At 44.8% G+C, this 23,021-nt stretch overlaps 1 protein-coding gene across 1 annotated transcript; it reads right to left on the bottom strand.

Annotated features, from left to right (window-relative positions):
- Nucleotides 1–847: 847 nt before the first annotated feature.
- On the bottom strand, nucleotides 848–20,402 carry KIF2C (kinesin family member 2C). The gene is given in 21 exon segments (XM_006878240.1): nucleotides 848–930; nucleotides 1,068–1,191; nucleotides 4,463–4,576; nucleotides 4,671–4,776; nucleotides 5,118–5,185; nucleotides 5,708–5,818; nucleotides 5,899–6,103; nucleotides 6,527–6,669; nucleotides 7,416–7,507; nucleotides 7,584–7,647; nucleotides 7,874–7,964; nucleotides 8,925–9,087; nucleotides 9,174–9,228; nucleotides 9,596–9,691; nucleotides 10,358–10,458; nucleotides 11,130–11,252; nucleotides 12,233–12,355; nucleotides 15,831–15,879; nucleotides 16,004–16,105; nucleotides 19,269–19,363; nucleotides 20,339–20,402. Coding segments are annotated over 21 exon segments (2,172 nt in total).
- Nucleotides 20,403–23,021: the final 2,619 nt, after the last annotated feature.

Here is a 23,021-nt window from a genome sequence, read left to right as displayed (position 1 = left end):
TATTATCCCCATTCATAGATGTCAGAGGTTAAATTCTCTTAACGTTTTCCAGTGGTAGAACTAGAATCCCTGCAGTGAGGCTTTGGAAGATGGGCTCCACACCTTCATTCTTCTGCCTTAATTCCAGCGGGAGCAATTTAAAGGAGCTGACTAGGTAGGACCTATTAGGCCATGGTAGGGCATTTCTATTTTGTGCAAGGGGAAGCTTTGAAAGGTATCAAACTGGGGATGCCTTAACCAGATTGATTCCTTCAGCTGCATGGGGAGGATGAGTTACTGGGAGTGAATTCAGTCAGGGAGACTGGTCAGGAGTTCATTTGGTATTCCAGATGAGGCAGCAAGATTTTACATAGTGGCATTCTTTCATCTAATGCTCCCAACTTCATGAGGTGGGTATTGGCCTCATTTTATAGATGAGGGGTAATTTTAAAATAGCTGGAAGTATTTATTTTAAAGACCACAGAGCTCGTACCAATTTTATCAAACTTCTGATCCTGATGCACAAATTTAATTATTTAATGGTCAAATTGCAGTAATATTGGCCCCAGGAGGCACAGAAACATCCCAGGCCCTTCCCACACATCACTCAAAAGGCTGATCTTTTCTCTCTTTATTAAATACACAAGGTATAAACACATGAAACAGAAAACCGCAGGAATCCTTGTGGCATCAAAAAAAACCAACAAGAAAGAAGAGGTCCCAGAACCTTTTTTTTTTAAATACAAGATGTATCAGAGCTCAGACTAAGGGTGTGGCAGGCAGGATGGAGCCAGCAGAGAGCTGGACTATGGTCCTGTCTCCCTTCACCAAGAGCCAGTCCCCACACACAGATCTCTATTTGCAGTCATCACTGGGGACGTTTCTTGCTGCTGATTTGTCTGCTGGCCTGCTCTTCCAGCTGCATGGCAAGGCGTAAGGCTTTGATGACCTCTGGAAGGAAAGGGTCATGGTACATAGTGGTATCTCAGAGACCCACACTCACTCAGGGAGAGCTGGCAACTCCTGAAGTTGCCCAGGAGCCAACAGAGACCACCACCCTCCAACTGTACCCATCCAGCCAAACCCACCTTGCAGGGCTGAGCAGTGCTTGGTTTGCACGGCCAGGGCAGATTCTGCTTTATTCACAAAGGTCTCTAGGTCATAGTCCGGCTGCTCGGTCATCTCAGAGAGCTCAAGCCAGTCTGGCCCATGCTGCCACACACAGGGGAGAAGAACCATAATGTAAGATGCCTACATCCTGCCCTAACCCCCAGGAAGTCCCCAAGCTCAGTTCCATCCTCTTCCCAAGCCCAAACCTGTCCCTTAGTCCAAATGACTATTTTCTGCTATGATGCCAAAGCCAGGAACCAGAGTGACAGCTTTATGTCACCTACACGTCACCAAATACTGCCAGGTCCACCCCAGAAATAGCTCCTAAATCTCAAGTCCTCATGCTTATCCCATGGTCAAGGCTACACCCAGACACCAATGTCTCTCTTGAACAATCTCTTTAACTGCTCTCCCCGCCTCGGCTCTTGCTTTCCTTAAGCCTCTAACCTAGACACTACATTGTGGCCATAGTGATGTCTCTAATGTGCTACAACCACACCACCACTCTGTTTGACTCCCTTTGGAGCCTTTCCCCTGTCCTTATGATCAAGCCCAGGTCTTTGGTATCAGCTGTAAGACCCTTCAGTGCCAAGGTTCAGCTGGCCTTGTGGTGATGGTTACAAGCCTTGGAATTGGTTCTGACTCATAGTGACCCTGAACAGGGTTTCCAAGACTGTAAATCTTTACAGAAGCACAAAGACTCATCCTTCTCCCGCAGAACTGCTGACCTGTGCACAGCCTAAATTCTACTTGTGCATTGACCATAGTGAACCCCTTAGTTGTTCACAAAGTGCTTCTGAGCACTCCAGGAAGGGGAGGAAATCCCGAAGCCTTTATCCTCAGTTATAACTACCCCAAGCTCTTCATTTCCATGCTGCACAGCATCATTAGGATGCATTTTCATGCCTCTCTCCACAACCTGCTCTTCTTAACAGGGATCACAGCAGCAATAGGATCTCCCACCTACTAAACTGACCACATATTGGACCCTGGGCTGAGTACTTGTTAAGCATATCACTTAATCCTTAAATATAACCAGCTTCTCTTGCCCACTTTAGAGATGAAGAAATTGAGGCCCAGTGAGGTTGAATGACTTTGTCAGGGAAATCAAATAAAAACATCAGAATTTGATCTCAAGTCCTACTTTAGGGTTTACTGTCATACTTGATGTTTTTGGTCCTTGGTCTCTACACAAGAGTGGGCACATGGAAAGTACTCAGTGATCCTTCAGTGAATAAACAAGATAAGGTCCCTGCATATGAATCACTTCCAAACTTAATCTGGCTAGGGAGATGTCAGAGGTCTGGAGTGCCAGACTGGAGCAGGGGTGTGGAGATTAGCTGTCTGTTAGAACAAGGAGATCAGTAGGTGGGTAACTAAGGAAAACAAGAGTAGAGAGCAGCCACTCGTCTGTCAGTTTGTCATACTGTGGTGGCTGGCGTGTTGCTATGATGCTAGAAGCTAGGCCACCTATATTTAAAATACCAGCAAGGTCGCCCACGGTGGACAGGTTTCAGCAGTGCTTCGAGACTAAGAGAGGCAGACGACTTCTGACTGGTTAGCCACTGAAAACCTAATGAATAGCAGTGGAACAGTCAGATATAGTGCTGGAAGACAAACTCCTCAGGCTGGAAGCCACTCAAAATACAAGTAGGGAAAGGATGTGAATGGAACAAAGCTTATACGATCTTCATTTACTGATAGAGCACAACTCAAAATGAGGAGAAACAGTTGTAAAACTCCCTTAATAATTGGAATGTGGAATGAACAAAGTATGAATCTAGAAAAATTGGAAGCTGCAAAAAATGAAATGTTGTTGTTGTTGTTGTTAAGTGCCGTCGAGTCGGTTCCGACTCATAGCGACCCTGTATAGGGTTTCCAAGGCTGTAAATCTTTACAGGAGCAGAACGCCTCATCTTTCTCCCGTGGAACCGCTGGTAGTTTCGAACTGCTGACCTTGCGGTTCACAGCCCGATTCGTAACCACTACGCTACCAGAGCTCCTTACAAAAAAAAAAAAATGAAATAGAAAACATAAATACGCTAGGCATTTATCTTTATCTTTTGTTGTGATTAAGTGCTGTTGAGTTGGTTCCAACTCATAGTGACCCGTATAGAGTTTCTGAGGCTATAAATCGTTGCAAAAGTAGACTATACAAAAGCTTTCCACTGTGTGGTCCATGAAAAACTATGGATAATATTGCAAATACCAGGCATTTAAGAACACTTAATTGTGCTCATGAGGAACCTGTACATATAGATCAAGGGGCAGTTGTTTGAACAGAACAAAGGGACACTGAATGGTTTACAATCAGGAAAGGTGTATGCCAAGGTTGTATCCTTTCACTACACTTGTTTAATCTGTATGCTGAGCAAATAATCTGAGACACTGGATTATATGAAGAAGCCTGTGGCATCAGGATTCGTGGAAGCCTCATTAACAACCTGTGATATGCAGATGATACAACCTTCTTTCTGGGAGTTAAAAAGATTTAAAATAGTTACCGATGAAGACCAAAGACTGCAGTCTTCAGTATGGTCTGCACTTCAATGTAAAGAAAATGAAAATCCTTACAAATGGACCAATAAATAGCATCATGATAAATGGAGACAAAATGGAAACTGTCAAAGACTTTAGTTTGCTTGGATCCATAATCAATATTCATGGAAACAGCAGTCAAGAAGTCAAATGCATTATTGCATGAGGTAAATATGCTGTAAAAGACCTCTGTAAAGTATTCAAGATCAAAGATACCAGTTTAAGGACTAAAGTGTACCTGACCCAAGCCATGGTTTTTTCAATAGCCTCAACAGTCATATGAAAAGTTGGGCAATGAATAAGGAAGACCAGAGAAGAACTAATGCATTTGAATTATGGTGTTGAAGAATATTGAAAGTACCATGGAATACCAAAAGAACAAATCTGTGTTGGAAGAAGTACAGCCAGAATGTTCCTTAAGTTAGGATGGTGACACTTAGTCGCTCGCATTTTGGACATACAATCAGGAGGGACCAGTCCCTGGAGGAAGGGCATCATGCTTGGTAAGGTAGAGGGTCAACAAAAAAGGGGAAGACGCCCAAAGAGATCGACTGACACAGTGGCAGCAGCAGTGGGCTCAATGTAACAACTGTGAGCATGGCGCATGATTGGGCACTATTTAATTCTGTTGTGCTACGGTCCCCCCTATGAATTGGAACTAATTGGATGGCACCTAATAACAACAACATGAGGACTAGAGAGCTGTCTCTTGTCCCAACCTGAAGACAGTGGAATTAAAATCCAGAACAAGTATGAAGAATGGTCCTGAACACCGTGGGGTGCTATGCTAGAAATGGCTGTCCACTCCTGCCTGGGCCAGGGGTCATGGTCTCACCTGGATAATCTCCTTGAGTTCTTCCATGGCCCTCTCCTCCAGCTCATTGATCTGAGTCATGGCTTCATTAAAGCTAGACATCTGAGAAGACAATTCCTCCTCTTCCTTGGAGAACTAAGGAAGCCAAACGGAGACACAAAAGTTTTGGCTGAGTTCCCATGTCAGTAGGCCACACGACTGCCTTGCTGGCTGCAATTTGCCCCCTTACATTGCCTGTGATCGGGGCCCCGTTAGAACTGACTTCAGTCTCTTCCGTTTCCATCTGAATTGGCTGCTCCCCACTGGGTCCACTGTGAGGGCTCAACTCCTTGACCCTGAGGAAAAAAGGAAGTCTCAAGTCTCACACCAGTCTCCTGGCACACCCCATAAGTGTACAGCAGTGCTCAAGCAGCCTGCAAGGCTTGAGGCTCTGAGGGGATATAGTAGCAGTTTTGCCTTCAGCCAGGAGAGGTGGAGTACACTGAAGCTAGACTGGACAAGACCTTCATGCACTGCTGACTCCCCATCAAATCCTGAAGGGGGTTTGAAACAGATCTTCTGACCTCAAACCTCAGATTCACTGAGTCACAGAAGAGGGACTTCCTCCACCTCACCATTACCATTTCTTTTCCCATACTGCCCCCTTGCCATCCCACACGGCTGTAGGTACTAGTACCTGTCTGCATATCTTAAGGTGTTTAAAGTATATTCACAGGAGTTTATGCCTGGTGAGATCATAGCAATCTGCAAAAGAGGCAATGGGTGGTTAAGTGTTGAGGATCACAAGGTAAGGGCACTGGACAGTCTGCTGCTGGAATGACTACCTGGACTAAGTAGTCTCCTCTAGCTGCTGATACCCGCTCTGTACTAGGCAACTTGTCCCATGGACACTGTAAATTATGGAATCTTAAAAATGGAATCCCTGCTTTTAAAGCTTATGAAATTCTTTATCATATAAAGGCTCCTCCCTAGCAGGCCGAGGAGAGAATATTCCCTGAACACTCAAGTCATTGTGAGCTGTAGTGGCCCCATGCTCCAGTCTCTTTCCCAGGCTGAGAGCCCATGAGCCCCCGGGGAAGCCAGGAGACAAGGACTTCCCTTTCCCACTTATCCAAAGGTACTTCTGAATATGGGAGTTCCCCTTTCACCCTACATAGAGTAAAAGGAGTAGATTCTTTCCCTCCAGCTGGAGTAGGCAATGAGACACGGGAGCTAAAGGTGCTGAGCCTCCTCCTCCACCACCACCTCCAAAGAAAGCCTACTTACCATGCAGGTCCTTGAGTTCTCCCCGATAAAGGAATCCCTCAGCACCTGTGTCAGCTTTCTCTCCCAGAATGGGGTGTGAGCCTTGTTCTGTCCCAGGGCCCTGATACACTCCTGTGGGGCAGCAGAAACAACTGAGGCTCCTTCCCTCTTCCCACACTGGCAACTCCCTCCCTTTACCAGCAGTCTTCTACCTTCAGAGCCAGGAGACTCTTGTTGATTTCTGCGCCCTCCATACGGGTCTGCCGGTCAGCACTGGAAGTGTCTGCTCCTCGCTCATTCCCTGCTAAGTCTACTAAAGAGAACTTGCCATGCACTCGCCCTTTGGCTCAAAGAAGAATCTGGAAGCAGGCGTGGGAGCGGGAAGAGTTGGAATTTGCAAATGTCTGCCCAGAGGTCCTGTGGCAACGGAGGACAAAGAAAGGTGATGAGCTTCTAGGGTCACCAGCAACCATGGCACCGAAGGCTAAGCCATCCCGGTTGACAGTAGTGAGTACTCTTGACATGGATCAGGACTCCAAGTCACCAAGGGTCTTCCTGACCCAGACACCTTCTCTGCCCTTCCTTAGGCAGCAAGTCTCCCCCAGCTTCGGGTTTACAGAGGAGTTCTGGTCCTATTACTTCCTTCCAAGAACAGACCCAGAGCTCCAGTTTCCCACCAACAAACAAGCAGAACAGCCAGAAGAAACCCAGAGAAGCCAGGAAGAATGGCTTTGGGACAAGAGCCTGGGAATAAAACCTGCCCCACAGATCCCTTCAGCAGAGGCTGTCAGAGCTACGTGGAAGTGGCAGTGGGCTCAGAGCTAGATGACAAACTCTGACCTGCAAGCACTGCCTGTGTCGAGCATCTTGATGACATCTTCCGCAGAGTTAACCAGGTGTTCCTGCAGTCCCACCACTTGCACCTGCTGCTTGCCGTCCTCCAGCACACGCAATTTGGCCTTCTTGTTGAGCAAGTCAAAGAGCTGTACCATCAAGGGGAGCAAGGTTGAGGGTCAGGCACCCAACCTGACTCCTTCCTTCAAGCTTGCCCCACTCAGACAAGGGTTAGCTGCGGGGAGGCAAGAGTATATGAGCCAGGCGGATGCCAGACTAGACTAGTGGAGGGTCACACACTTGGGATGTGATAAGCTCTGCTACTTTACTAGCTGTGGGAGCCTGCACATGATCCCTGACCACTAGACCTATTTCTCATGTGTGAACTAGTGATGCTAATCCCTACCTCAGAAGGATACTGTGATGACTAAATGAGTCAAGTACCTAAAATAGTGCATAGCCCATATAATTTTAATAATAATAAACTTCAGTTTTTATTGATCATCCAGAATCCACTCTGGGTAAAACAACTTTGTAAAGCATACAAATAAAGAAAGACAGAGATAACAGGCAGAAAGAATATGAATGTGCACATGCAGGAGAAAAAAGTTAGGAGGGAGGTGGGTCAGCAGGACAGGGCACACTCAAGGCAAACAATGCATCTGAGAGGGAACTCTGAGAGTATCCCTGCCATCTTCGCTGATCTTGAGTGCCATCCCACCATCAGAGAAGCCTCCCACACATGCCAGGGCAGAGTGACCTATCAAAGATTTGAGCTGAGCTTGATATAACTCTCAATCAACAGGTCTGGCTTCTGTAACTTCCAGCCAACCTCAAAGTTTTAAAGTTCAAGGGCCCCAACAGCGTATGACACAGAGGGCTCCCCGTCAGCTACCTTCCCATTGTAGATCTCAAAGAAGGTCACATAGACTTCCAGGTCCAGTTTCCGGTAGCGGGGCTCATTCTTCAGGAGGAAGACATCCCGGGCTATGGGGGAGAACCTGAATAAGTAAACCACCAGCCTGTCTGTGCCCACCCCACTGAGGCAAAACACAATACTTACAGGCCATGGCATAGATGCCCTTGGATGCATTCTGGCCTTTTCCTGAGAGGTCTCCACCCATCGTCTGCAAATGAAGAGGCAGGACTCACTGTGTAAATGGCTCTTGGATGAAGCCAAAACACTACCGGCTCCATCACCACAGTGGGCCTCACCATAGTTGGCAGGCTAGACACACCAAGGGCCTTTCTTGCATCTGGTATGGTGAGACTATTTGGTGATGGGCATCTGTACTAAAGCACTCAGTGTTGTACCCTGGGCAGGCTCTCTCCTTACCAGGCCCGAATACTCACATGTGTCTTGCCACTTCCTGTTTGGCCATACGCAAAACAAGTTGCTTTTCCTCCTTCAAAGATTGTCTGCACCAGTGGCCTTGCTGTGAACCTAGAAGAAAGGATGGAAAAGGATGTTTATCTCTCTCTCCAAAACTTACTCATTGGAACAAGTTGCTTCTGTTCTTCCACAGCAGGACCCTCCCAGGGCCTCTAGTCTGGACCCCTTCCAAGCACCAATATTCCTCTTCTGCTTCAGTGGTTTTTGAGCAATGTGCCAAATGGTCCCATCTGACACCAGTTCTACTTACAAATCTGAAACACTCCTAGCCATCTGGAGAGCCTGGGCTGACCTGCCAGAAACAAGCTAAAGGACCTTCCTTTGGAACTAGAACATGATGAAAGCCTGGGCTTAGCAGCTTACTTGCAGCAAAAGGTGCACAACGGAGAGCAGATGCCGCTTTCTCAGGTAGGGACTTAAGACACTGTAGGCTTTGTGGGCCACACAGATCACTGAAATCTCTCTCTTTTTAGAATGTAAAGCAAGCCAGATTTGGTCCATAGGCCATCGTTTGCTGACCTCTGGCTCAAGAGAACCTTCTGTGATGACAGAAGTGCTCTGCCACATATGCCTGTGGAGCACCTAAAATGAGGAACTGACTTTTTAACTTAACTTTAGATTTAAATAACTACATGTGGCTAACAGGTGCTGTATTGAACAGAGTAGCTCTAGAATTTCCTGTGTCTGCTAAGTCTCATGGGGGTGGCTGCCTGGTAAGACACTGGGAGAACCCCCAGAGTCAGCCCAGCCCAGCCTTCAGAGTACAATGGGCAATATTCACCTGTGGTCCACTAAAGGACAGGCCACAAAAGTTACAAAATGGGATGTGACAGACCCAAATGGGGCCCTTCCTGGTGCTAGAAACAAGAACAGGCTCTCTGTGATGGATGACCAAAGAAAACATTCTAAGGGACCAGAAAGACCCTCAGAGTTCAGCATGTATGTTATCACAATGTTCCACAAATCAAAAAGAAAAGGGTAGAACGAGGGAAAAAAAGGTAAGGGTCTAACCTGTAGACAATTTCATTCGAAGATGTCTCATCAAATGCAAAGTCAAAGCAGAATGCTTGGTTCTCCAGATATTTTGTTAAGTCCACTTTTAATTTAGGCTCATGTACTAAGAGGAGACACTTGCTAGGAACTGAAATCACATCAATTTCTTTCTTGGCCAATTCTGCAGAAAGAGAGTATTTCAGGGGGTGATCCTGGACACAGAGGGCCCCTTAGTCAATCCTAAGCCTCTGAATGAACTGGGCTTACCTTGTTTATTCAGAGGGCGTTTTCGAACACAGACACATATCCTGTGCTCTTCAATCTTAGAAAATGTGAGAGAAAACAGCCAACCAGCAAAGGGGTCAAAGCTTGTGCAGAACCCTGCCCCTCCACTCCCGTATCTGGCAGTCAGGTATTAGGACTTCTAACTCCCTCATTAGCTACTCCAGAGCAAAAGAAGGGGGCTCTGAGTTCCTCTCTAGTTTTCTCATCTGCTGCTTACTGAAGGTTTTGGCACCGCTTCCAATCTATGGAAGCTGAGGTGAGAGAGGGGCACACAGTAAAGATAAGACCCTCCCATCTGGGCCTCACTAGCTCCAGCCCACCAAAAGCTATTAAGACAACTTCAAGGGTGGGTGAAGATTCCTGGAGCCCTCTCATTCTCTTAGAAGTCCTTTGGATTTACTTACAGGATCCATCATATTAAGCGAAGTACATTCCAAATTAGCCCGAAATTCTTTAATCATCTGGGCAAATTCCCAGTTCGGAAAACTGCTGTCATACTCCTGTTTGGGATAAGAGCCAAAAAGGACTGACTGTTAGGGTATAAGTGCTGGCAGACCTCAGTGCTAAAGGCAGCACCGACAGCCCTTGGTGTGCACTGGGCCTTTCAGAGCAGACCACGCTCCAACACAATCTCATTTCCTCCCATCCAGGCTCTAGGCTAAGCACCCAGGAACAGAGCCCTGGGGAACAGGGGTAGAAAACTAGGCCTATGAGAGCATCAAACCACCTTAGGTACTGGGGCCAGGGCCACTGTCTAGCAGCAGAAGGGGCTTCCTCAGAAAAATTATGCCAATTAAGGGAAAATGCTCCAAACTGAAACTCCATTGCAGCACCCTCTTCCTCCTTCAAAAAGTTTGTGGAAAAATTCCATTTAAGTTTTCTACACATTTTTTAAAGCCCCCTTGTACACATAACTGGGGGGAAACAGGCAATTCTGCTTGCTTCCTGGCCCTCTAGCCATTATTCTATGTGATGGGCTTGCCTAGTGGACAACCAGTTATCAAATATTCCTCATTTTAGGGCCTTCAGAAAAACAACTGAATCCTGATGAGAAACCAGTTAGATTACCTGGATTTCAGAATTAGAGCCTCAAAAGTGTTGATGCCCACAATTCAGTTAAGCATGCCTGTCCCAAAACCTTTGCCCTAGTTGCCCAAGAAAGGTACCTGAGCTCGCTTTATTCTCATTTCAGAGTTTTGGGTCTTCTTCTCTTGTCGCTTGTTCTTCATTTTTTCCACTTCCTTCACAATACATGATTTCCTCCGAACTAAAGGGGAAAAAATGAAGCCCACACTCTCATACCTGTTGAGGTCAGCCTGCTCTTCTCAGTTACTACTGACTCCTGGGCCTTTCCCAGAAACAGGCCTTCTCTAGATCCTTACTCTTAAATCACCTCATGCAAGGCAAGCAAGCAAGAGAAGTGATCCTTGGGATGGACAAGTCCACAAACAATACTTGGCTAATGTGAGGTGAGAATAGTAATACCCCAAGCTCGATGTCTCGGAGGGGAGTCTGGTGTGGTGCTTGTAGGATAAGCACTGAACTGCTAACTGATCAGCAACTCACACCCACTGCTACACAGGAGAAAGATGAGACTTTCTGCTGCTGTAAACATTTACACTCTTGGAAAACCTATACAGGGTCAGTACGAGTCAGAACCAACTTAATGGCATTTAACAACATGCCTCAGTGGCTGTCTTCTCAACAACCGTAAAGAGCCCTGCTCTGTCTGATGGTTATTCTGGTAAAGAGCACAGTGATAGCAACAGCCACATCAGAAGGTTGTGAAGATGGGATCACCTCTGTGAAAACTTCTTGGGATAGTAATCCCACGACTATAGGCAACATGAATGCCTCTCTGTGACCATGAGGTTTTGAACTGATGGATCAAGGCAGGCCAGGCTTAGGGCAGGATGCTAACTATCTCAGCAAGTCTACCTGACTTTACGGAGTTTGCAGAAGTGCTGCCTCGGATGGAATGGGCTTGTTCTTCCATCTCTTCGCTGACTATCGTCAATGGTATTTCAGCCACTGCCTGGCAGGAGGGCCGTGGGGGGCCAGCTGTGGAGGAACAAGAGTCACTGGAGAAGCAGGCAGACATTATGCATCATGACCCAAGCAATTCAGGGGCCAGGAGAAGGGCTACTGACTGCCAGCTGAGCAAGGGCTCAGGCGTCTACAGTATGAACAGAGGTGGGGCTTTCCCCGACACATGCTGAACTCAACCAGTCTCTCTGCAAGGACTGGCTCCTGGGCTCCTATGGACTTCGCCATGAGAGGAAAAAGTCTGAACTCTTTAGGCTTCCCTAAGCTTGGGTTCTCAGGCCAGGGCCCTTCTACTCAAGTGGGAGAAAAGCCAGGACTTTTCCAAAGCTTTAGGAATGCAGGTAGTTAATAGGAGCAAAGACTAGGGAACCTGGACAATGACTGGCCATACAACACAAAGGTATAATCTACAATGACCCATTACTTCCCATTCCTGGACTTTTGACCTCTCTTAATTTTCTTCTAAAAAAATACTGAATTTGATACAGGTTAACAGGTAAAGATTGTATATCTTACAAATTCTGTACCTGTTTTATATGTCTGTTAAAATTTATAAGCAATTTAGTTCATATATTAAAAAATTTCATTTATACACAGTACAGAAAGAGAAAAACTAATTTCTGGTTTTAGAAGTCAGGATTGTAGTTACCTTTGCAGAAGTTAAGAACTGGAAGGGGTATAAAGGGAACTTTTGGAATGCTGGTACTGTTTTGTTTGAGCTGGGTGTTGTTACACGTGTGCTCAATTTATGAAAATTCATTGAGCTGTATACTCAATGATATGGGCACTTTTCTGTATATACATAGAATTTTAATAAAAAGTTAAAAAAACAAAATGAAATGATTTCCAGATAAGGGAGCAATGTTGGTGAAACAGGGTCAGAACAGTACTAAAGCCAGTAAGAGTATTGGAATTCTAGGATATTCCAGAAGAGGGCAATTTGTTAGGTTCCTGTTCCTGGCTCTCGACCATGGGCGAGTGGAATCATTACTCACTGGGAAGTGACAGCTGCTTGCGAGGGTTTGCAGACACGGGCAGCTCTACCTCCATATCATTCTCTTGAGTGGTGACCCGAAACTCTGCAAGCGTGGACATGCGAGTGGAGCGGCCACGAAGAGCTGTAAGAATCGAGGGTAGCAACCAGTCAGCACAGCATGAGCAGAAGGGCCAATAGAAGGGGTCTTCACAGGTCTCTTAATAGAGGGGTCAGGGGCTGCCCTTCAAGGTTCAGCACAGGGCGAGATGGACCCTGCTACCAGGAAGGGAGACCTACCAATTTACCATTCTCTCCACCCAAAGACAGGAAAATTATAAAGGTCAAGTACCAGCAACACCAAACCTTATTTGTCCATATTCTGTAATTGAGGGAGCACCTAAGGGCAAGAATACGCCCCACGAGAGCACCTCTTGGGTGTAAATGGAGAGACCTACAACCCATCTGAATAATTTCTGCAGAGACAGGCCTAATCCAAGTACCTGAGAGAAAAAGCATTATTTTTAACAGTTGTTGTTGTTATGTGCCGTGGAGTCAGGTCCGACTCATAGTGACCCTGTACAGGGTTTCCAAGGCTGTAAATCTTTACAAGAGCAGAATGCCTCATCTTTCTCCTGCAGAACTGCTGGTAGTTTCGAACTGCTGACCTTGAGGTTAGCAGCATGATTCGGAACCACTACGCTACCACAGCTCCTTCTTAACAGTTGTTGTTAAGTGCCGTTGAGTCGATTCCGACCCATAGCGACCCTGCATAGGGTTTCCAAGGAGCAGCTAGCTGGTGAGCTTGAACCGCTGACCTTGCAATTCAAACGGCTTTGCAGTCTGGCGCATTAACCTGGCGCATTAACCCACAGCGCCACACCAGGACACCTTCTTAACAGTAGCAGCAACTAAATACCGCTTTCCTATGGAGTCCTGGTGTAGTGCTGTGGGCTAATGTGTCAGACCGCAAAATCATTTGAACTGCAAGGTTGGTGGTTCAAGTTCACCAGCTGCTCCTTGGAAACCCTATATACAGGGTTGCTATGGGTCAGAACTGACTCGAAGGCACTTAACAACAACATACACAAAATAAACTCTGGTAGTGTTGTGGATTACAATCTGAGCTGCTAACCACAACGTTAAGAGTTCGAGCCTACTATGGGAGAAAGATGAGGCTTTCTTTCTGCTCCCTTGGCTACTTTTGAATGAGCCACTGAAATCTCATAAATAGCAGCAGATCATTGGCAAATACGGTGCCTGATGATGAAAACATTATGAATGGCATCACAATATTGTCAGATAGTACCAGAAGATGAGCCCCTGAGGTTGGAAGGCACTCAAAATATGACTGGGGAAGAGCTGTCTCCTTAAAATAGAGCTAACTGTGATGACATGAAAGGAGTAAAGCTTTTGGGACCTCTTGCTGACGGTGCACAACCCAAAACAAAGAGAAACAGCTGCAAGTATCTACTGATAATCAGAACATGGAATGCATGAAGCATGAATCTAGGAAAATTGTTAAGTTGTCAAAAATGACTCCAGTAGTCTTTGATAGCCTCTGGCGGCGATGTTCCAAGATTATCTTTTTCATTATCTGTTCAGACTTGCATTAGATGATTTCTCCATAAAGCTGTGATTTTATTTAGTAAGAAACAGAATTTGGAGGTACAATATGGTGTGAGGATGTTCGTTGTTACTGGGTTGGTGACTGTCTTCAGGTATTTAGCACATGTAACCAGGAAATATATACTGTGGATCACACACACGCATATATGGGCTAAATACTTAATTGAAAGCTGTCTATCCATTTACTTATTTAAAGTGTGCCCATAGCTTCTGATATTCCATATGAAATTGAGAATGTTTCCTCCTATCCTTGCATTAATAAGAATCTTAATAGTAATATGTGTTGAATTTTATCACATCTTTTTGTATTTGTTAAAATGATCATATAGTTTTAATTTCTTTGATCTGTTAATACAATTCATTATATTAATAAATTTCCTAATGTTGAATCAGTTAAAAAAAAAATTTACAGCCTCAGAAACTCTATATAGCGTCGTTATTAGTTGAACAGACTCCATGGCACATAACCACCACCACCATACACAAAACAATCTAAGGAATGATCAGCATTCCCATCTAATAAAAGGGGACATTAAGGCTCAGAGACATTAAACAATCTATCCAATGTTACTCAACTAGTAAGTGGTCGATCCAGAGTGTGAGCCCAAGACAGTCAGATTCCAAAGTCTGGGCTTTTCCCCATTGCTCCAGAACGCATTATAGAGCCAGGCCTGGGCCACATCATCAGAAACCATGGGGATCAACTATACTGATTTTCTGGAATCTTAAAGAATACTTAAGATAAACTATTAAGTTATACTTGAATTGTTATCAATTTCTACTCATCGATGCAGTTTGTCTATATAAGCAGAGAAACAAAGTCAGAAATGTAGAAATAACACAAGCTGTCGGCAAACACTAAGTTGTAATGGGTTTCTAACTCTTACAGATTTAGGCTGAAAGTCTGTCTTTTATAAAAAGCCTGAATTAGTACATTTTTTTCTATTTCCAAACTTACTTGCAGTATTTTATTTCTGTTAGATAGCATGCACATTTATGACGTCTTTGACTTGTAAAGGAGCTGTGGTGATCTCCTTTGAAAACATGCAGGTCCTCACAGTACAGTCAGCAGGAGAAAGCTAGTCCCACACCACTCAGATCCAGCCCAAGCTAGAACAGCACCACTGTCCACCCGGGGTCCCAGCATCTGAAGCTGAAGAAAGTATTCAGTAGGCCTCTGAGTATCAGGATTCGGTCAGGGTTGTAGCAGCCCCTAAGCTGGGATAGAACATGCAGGCTCACCAGTCTGCGAGCTACAGTTGGCTCTAAGCAATAAGCTGATTTCTAGGCCATTTGTGTTGCTACCCTCTATAGTCAGTCTTTGTTGTCATTAAATGCCATCAAGTCAGTTCCAACTCATAGCAACCCTATATAGGGTTTCCAAGGAGCAGCTGGTGAGTTTGAACTGCTGACCATGCAATTCAAACCAACTCTGAGGTCCAGAGCTTTTCCTATATGCCACACTAGTCTACAATAGCCAAAGTTTTTGACGACTAATTCTGCAGAGAAAGCCCAACCTTCTCACAGACCCAGAGGCATTGTTATTGTTTTTTCCTAATCCCAATCAGCTCTGCATAGCACCATCAATAATAGCCTGTATAAACAGCCCACATGTAGGTATTCTACTTTTTTCACAGCCTGCATACAAACCTTGCTCCAAGGCACACTTCTCCCTTGCAAAGTGAGCCCTGAGGTGAAACAGTGTCAGATCCCCCCTCCCCACAAGAAGCAGCTCAGGATTCTACAGGATAGGGCAGTCAGTGAATTTCCCAAATGCACCAGGATATCTTACAGAGGTTGGCCTAAGAGCTGATGTAGGATTCTTTCTCATTAAGAAAGATGTTTGACAGCAGACAGGCAGGACTCAGCTCATACGGAAGCCACCAACTAATCTGGATTAGTGAGTCTCTTTCCCAGCTTTTAAAGCTTTGAGCCCCAGGAACACCACTCCTGGCACAAAACCCATGACAACAAATCAGAAATTCATTTACCTTCTTTTGGAGCAGGAATTTTGGAGTTGATTGATCTGCGTTTTTGCTTCTGAAAAAAAAAAAACATAATATGTGGCTCTTCTCAATTCTTAAGTAAGCCCACATACTTTGTGGATACAACACACTCCCAGGAAATAATTCAGCAGAGAGCCAACAAAACGGGGGGAACCTACCTGAACAGTTACATTCTCCTTCAGGGGCAGATTGTCCTCTGTGTGTAAGGGAAGACGCTGTAAGAGCTCTGGGTTTATTGCTGCCACATCATCAAAATCAATCTACAAGGAGCAAGTAAATAATTTTAGTAGAACACCATAACTTGCTTAATCCAAATTTATTCCTGTAAACAAGGTTGTATGAGTTGAACTGTGTCCCTCAAATATATGTGTTGTAAATCCTAACTGCTATACCAACGGATGCAATGTTATTTGGTAATAGGGTTCTCTTGGTTATATGGCTGTATCAGTGTAGTGAGTGCCTTAAGACAGTCCCTTTCCAGATGTACAGATAGATGCCTTGTAGAGATATCCAAGGAGAAGCCCCTCAGAGCAGACAGAGAAAACCTTCCCTTAGACTCCCAAAGGGGACTGCTAAACTGTGGAAAATAGTTTTGTTTGTTAAACACCACTTGGATTTCTATTACATTACCACTAAGAAACTAAGACACAAGGCAACTTCTAGATTCAGGCTTTACCAACTCCACTAACAACAGTTCTTCATCATGGTTTACCATCTAGATGGATATAGGTTGATGTCAGTGATGAGAATGAGGTGAAGAGGAAGGCAGGCAGAGAGGCAAACAGGTGGTCCACAGTAGATCTAAGCCACCTGTCTCCCTACTGTTCAGTTGAGCGGTGGGGTCCTGCTGGGCACAGCCCCTGGAGTCCCTCTTGTTGGCTGACACAGAGGAGGAAACAAGTTCTAACTGTCTTGGTGAGAGTTGGTGAGAGTCAGAATAGAAGGCCCTACAGGATCTTATAGGCAGGGACAAGTTCCCGACAGCTATGACCTAACCCTAAGTCTACCTACATTTTCTACTGGGCCCCAAAAATTCTTCCTCAGCACAGCTTCCTGTTCATGTCTGCAATGAAGTCATAATTCTAGGTTTACATCATCAGGGTCCTGCAGCCCTCTAGAACAAACAACCAAACTTCATCAGCATAACTTCACAGCAGGCTCAAACATACCACATTAGGACCAACTTGGTCATTTGTATTTCAAAATGTAACAGAACTAAAATGTATGGCAGGGTTAGGGCTTTCCTTCCTACACATGCAAGCTCTTATTTATTAACTGGTCTATTTGAATATTTACTAGGCACAAGTATTACATTGAAGGAAAAGATGGTCAAAGATAACTAAGGCATACATCACCCTTGCTTTCGGAAAGCACATATCTAATGTGGGAGAGAAGTCTAATGCACAAAGGGCCAAAAACCAAAGCAGTATGGAATAAGACAAAGATTATCAAATGCAAAAGTAATCATTCTCTGTCCATGTAACACTAATGGCTTTGGACCCCTTCTAAACATGTTCCCCCAGTTTTCAAACCCAAACTACGGAAAGCATAAATGACACAGGAGACCAGAGTTTTAATCGTAGTTATGACATTAACTGATTCTCACACTGATGATGTGCGATGATGAACATTCTAGGAGGAGGAAACAAGAGTAAAAGTTATGAAAGCAGCAATGCACCAGGCATGTTCAGAGTTGTGGGCTAACCTATTTGCTCAGGGCACAAAACATTTTGAAGAAAACTGTGAGATACAAAGAAAAAGGCTGACTGGGGTGAGATCATGAAAAGACTCTGAATGTCTCACTGAAAAGTTTGGACTTCATCCCAAAAGCATCATTTGAGCTGGAGTGAGACCCAACAAGAACTATCTAAGCAGACAAACAATATCTAAAAGAATTTTGCTGCTGCTGCATGCCACTGAGTTGGTTCTTCAGTTGGTTCCGACTCAGGGACCCTGTATAGGATTTCTGAGGATGTAAATCTGCAAGCCAAGGAATATGTAGCCTAACAGAATCTGGGTAACCCCAAGGGCTTTCTCCCTAGTCTTTGAGAGAACATGACTTTGCCAATACCCTAAATTTGGATTACTGTTAGGTGCCATTGTTGTTGTCAGGTGCCATCGAGTCGGAACCGACTCATAGCGACCCCATGCACAGCAGAACGAAACAAGGTGCCATTGAATCAGTGCCAATTCATAGTGACCCCACACACAACAGAATGAAAATACTGCCCAATCCTGCGTCATCCTCACAGCCATTGCTATGTATGAGCTCATTGCTGCAGCCACTGTGTCAAAGTGAGACAATTAAATCCTCTTCTTAAACACAACAACAAACCACTACAACTCTAAACAGCTCAGCGCCAGAAATGAAGGTCCTCTGGTCTCCTTTTTGCTGCTGTTAAGCATTCTGAGGTTCCCCACTAGTTTCCATTAGGCCACTTTAATGCTTCTGTTTTATCCCAGTCCCCAAGTCTCCACCTCTGAGCAATTCCAGCACTCCTCCTGTGTTCATCAACAGTTGATTTCTGTTAGTTGGTATATCAGAAACATATTTCTATCTTAACTGGATTATCTATTTTGCTCCCCAAACCAATATTACAGGTAGTGTGCACTTAGAAGCTGGCTTGGGGAAGTAACATTTTAGGCTTCATGCAGTTTGCTCTTTATAAACACACAAAAAGCTGTTGATTGCTTAAATTTAAAGAAATAGAAGATAGTGCCTGGCTGTTCTAATCAGGGCCACAATATAGATGGAACCTCATGGAATGGGAGAAAAATGTGGACCAGAACCTCAAATACCTAAAACAAAACAATGCAAAGCAAAAACCCACCACCAACAAAAATAAACAAATTAAACCCTTACTGGATAGATTGTTACTAGAGGGAGTCCTTGAGACTACTATCCCTAGATACTTTTCAAACCATAAGCAGACACTAAGCTCTGAAGTCACCTTAAAGCTAAATAACAGACTGACTTATAAAATTATGACTACCCCCAGTGATTACTGTGCTCCTCTAAAAATCACCTATGACACCAAACAGTCAACAATTACTTTAATATAAAGATGAGAATGTAAGGGAACGGGGAAACTATATTAATTAAAACAGAACCACCAGAAGGGAAATGCGAACGTTCACAGATTGTGACGAATATAAACAATGTCACTAAACACTTTGTGCGGAAATTGTTGAACGGAAACATAAACTACAGTTAGGTAAGCCTTTGCCAAAAACACAATAAAATGTTACTAAAAACAAGCAAAAGGTCTGATTAAACAAAATCCCAATGACTCCAGAGAGGACTAAATTTAAGATGAGGGAGGACCGGAGAGTATCAGAAACAGGATCTCACAGGTTCCATTTCCACACAGACTTTTTAATGTAGGAAGATGTTAAATGTAGAGGCAATCTCACAGAACCTACCTCTTTGCCCTTTGTGGCATCTCCTTCAATCCATTCAACTGAAACACAGGATTTCTCTTTGCTGACAGTCCTTACATTGGCACTGTGAATTAAACCTGCAATACCAAAAGGTCAGTTACCCTTCTGTTCCTGAAGGCAGCAGGCACTTCACTTTCAAGATCCCTGAGACTCTTAGTTATGTGTTTACCTGAAGAGGCAGTTGCCTTTCTTTTTAAACACTAGAAAGAAACTCCTTAAGGATTCACTCATAGAACAAGAAGTCTCGAAACAAAGCTCCATGGGTTAGAATTCACCTCCCACTCAACGGTGTCTACAGCGGGGTGAAGGTTTGTTTGGGTAGGGGGCTCACCCTAATTCTTGGATAAGCTGCTCCTTAACACAGCACTAAGGCTTGAGATTTCCCTAACTCACTCCTGGCAGCCATGTCTGATCATTCTCCTAACATCACGGCTAATCAAGCTGCCAGAGGTGCGGGGCTGCCCAGCCTCAAAAAGAAAGGATAGAATTGCAGTCTCCCGAAGAGCAGAACGCAGAACTCTTGTTTGCCTGGTTTTCTGCAAACACTCTATGCCTGCACAATGCAGGAACGCATCCTTTACTGGAGCATAGAAGGGGCAGGAAGCCCACTTCCCCTACACGAGCAAGGCAAGCAGGGCAATTTTGGGGGAGAATTTTGGAAGGGAGGTGAATGTAGCAGCCCTAACTTCTCTGTGTGTTCACTTCCAGAGAGCGCGGAGAGGCATAACTAGTGCCGAGGCTCCCTCCTACAATGGGTTGTTGTAAAGTGCCGTCGAGTCGGTTCCGACTCATAGAGTCTGTATAAGGTTTCCGAGGAGCGGCTGGTGAGTTTGAACCGCCGGTCTTGCAGTTCAAACCGACCTTGCGGTCCAGAGCATTAACCCACAGCGCCACACCAGGACTCCCCTACACCGGGTAGGTAAGTCCACCAACCAAGCGCACAGACCCAGACAGACGCAGCGCCTCAGGACCCAACCATCTGGGGGCGGGACGGTAATTTCGGCCGTCTCACTGCCTACAGGTTCCCATGGATTCTGGACCCCGCCCCTCACCATTACTGCGTTGGATCTTGATGGTGAGACCCGGGAACAGTCGGTTCTGAAGCGTCGAATCCATGGTCAGTCGCTGTACTGAGAAACTCCAAGTACTAAATGCCACAACTCTACTAACGACACGAATTCTTAACGCCGCGTAAACCGCCGCAGTTTAAACCCCGCGCGCTAGCGTCTCTACAAACGTCATCACGCCGTCGCCAGCTTTGCTTTCGCCAAGCGGCAACGACCTGCAGAGCCTTTTGGGATTCGTAGTCTTCTTCCTTTTTTCGAAATTCGGACCGCCCTCATTTGGCCACACCCCCGCGCGCTGTTGCTGCTGGGAACTTCCCCAGACGTTGAAGTCTCAAGCTTAATACTCGTCTATCTCTGCACACCTGGGTTCCTTTAAAACTTAACTTATAGTATTTAAGAGTGAGGTCGCTATAGAAATAGATTTTCGTTTAGTAGCTCTTTGACCTCAGAAAAGTTAGAAGCTTCACTCAGTTTTCTTATTTGTACAAAAGGAGCCTGTTACCTTCTTCGTTGAATTATTGGGAAATTTACTTGAGATACTGGTGTGGCTCTGTGGGCTAATGCGTCATCCTGCAAAGTCGTTTGAACTGCAAGGTCAATGGTTCAAGCTCACCAGCTACTCCTTGGAAGCTACAGGGTCGCTATGGGTCGGAATCTACTCAACGGCACTTAACAACAACACTGTATAAAATGCCAGAAAGACACAAATACGCCAAATATGTGAGTGGCACTGTGGGTTTGAAACAATAGAGCTACCTGAAAACTCAGAATTTCACACAGCTATCACAACTTCCCTGGCCTTGAGGCAGATAGGGCAGGAACAAGCCTCACAGGTGCATTGTATGGGTCTTTCTAAGGGATTGGATTGTAGGGGTGAAGGTGGTCATGGGTAACTCCTCATTTTTTGGCTTGAACAACTGAGTGGATGATGGGCCATTTCCTGAAATGGGGGGTTATGAAGAAAATATGTTTAAAGATAAAGTCAAGTTTCATTTTGGTCATGCTGAGTCTGTGATGTCTACAGCACATCCAAGTGGAGATGTCAAATGAGTTTGACATACAAATTAGCAGCTCAGCAGGAGGAGATCAAAGCTGGAGACAGAAATTTGTCAATCTTCGTTATGCAGATGGTATTTAGAGGGATGGAACTGAATGAGATCATAGAATCAGAAAGAATAGATTTAGATGAAAAGAACTTCCATACCAAGCCATGAGGCATGCCAACATTTTGAGCTAGGACAAACGAGGAGGAGCCAGCAAAGGAGACTGTTTTCCTGAGGTTTGAAGGGCTGAGGAAAACCAAAAGAGTGGGGGTCAGATCTTGGAAGTCAACAAAGGACAGCCAAGAAGGAGGAAGTAACTTGAGAACTGCTGATTGATCAGGTAACCTGAGTGCACAGAAGTGTCCTTTGGTGATTTTGTGTGGTGTTGGTGAAGCATTGAGAGTTGGACCCAGACTAGAGAAAGAAGAAGAGTAAGTGGAACATTGTTTAGTGATACATACACAGGTTATTGTTTGTGTACCATCAAATTGGTTCTAACTCATAGTGACCCTGTACAGGGTTTCCAAGGCTATAAGTCTCTATGGGAGCAGAAAGTCTCAGCTTTCTCCCATGGAGCAGCTGGTAGATTCGAACTGCTGACCATGCTGTTAACAGCCCCATGCATAAACCATTACGCCACCAGGACTCCTTACATACATATGCAGTAAAATAAAGATCTGTTTGAGAATGGTTGTTGTTGTTGTTAGGTGCCATCGAGTCGGTACCACTCATAGCGACCCTATGCAAAACAGAATGAAACACTGCCCAATCCTGGGCCAACTTCACTAATGTTGCCACGCTTGAGTCCATTGATGGTGCCACATTGCAAATCCATCTTGCTGAGGGTCTTCCTCTTTTTCTCTGACCCTCCACCTTACCAAATATGATATCCCTCTCCAGCGACTGGTCCCTCCTGACAATATGTCCCAAGTATGAGAGACGAAGTTTGGCCATCTTGGCCTCCAAGGAGCACTCTGGCTTCACTTCTTCCAACACAGATCGGTTGGTTCTTTTGGCAGCCCATGGCACTTTCAAGATTTTCTTCCAACACCATATCTCAAAAGCATCAATTCTTCTACAGTCTTCCTTATTCACTGTCCAGCTTTCACATGCATATGATGTTGTTAAAAATACCATGGCTTGGGTCAGGCACACCTTAGTTGTCAAACTGACATCTTTGCTCTTCAACACTTTAAAAAGGTCTTGTGCAGCAGATTTGCCTAATGCAAGTAAAACCATGCCATAGAGTTTCCAAGGCTATAAACCTTTATAGGAGCTCATCTATTGTAATCTCAAAGTGATCCTATAAAAGATTCAAAAGCAGCCAGTCTCATCATTCTCTCACCTAGTGCCAGGTGGATTTGAACTGCTGACCTTGAAGTTAATAGACCAATGCTTAACCCACTGCATCACCAGGCACCTTTATTACTATGTTGTTAAGTGCTGTCAGTGTTGGTTTTGACTCATAGCAACTTGTTACTATGGTAGAGAGTGAAAACATAACCCTCTCCCCCTCAGAATTGGTAATACAATAATTATAGTTTATAAAACAGGTATGCATAATAGTAAAAAGATAGCAATATGAATCGTTGTGAAAGGCTATTGTTGTTGTTAAGTGCTGATGA

The sequence above is a fragment of the Chrysochloris asiatica genome, unplaced genomic scaffold, assembly GCF_000296735.1.
Source record: "Chrysochloris asiatica unplaced genomic scaffold, ChrAsi1.0 scaffold00026, whole genome shotgun sequence".
NCBI classification, from domain to species: domain Eukaryota; kingdom Metazoa; phylum Chordata; class Mammalia; order Afrosoricida; family Chrysochloridae; genus Chrysochloris; species Chrysochloris asiatica.
The sequence above is the reverse complement of the archived record's forward strand: the minus strand, read 5'-3'. Positions and strand labels throughout refer to the sequence as shown.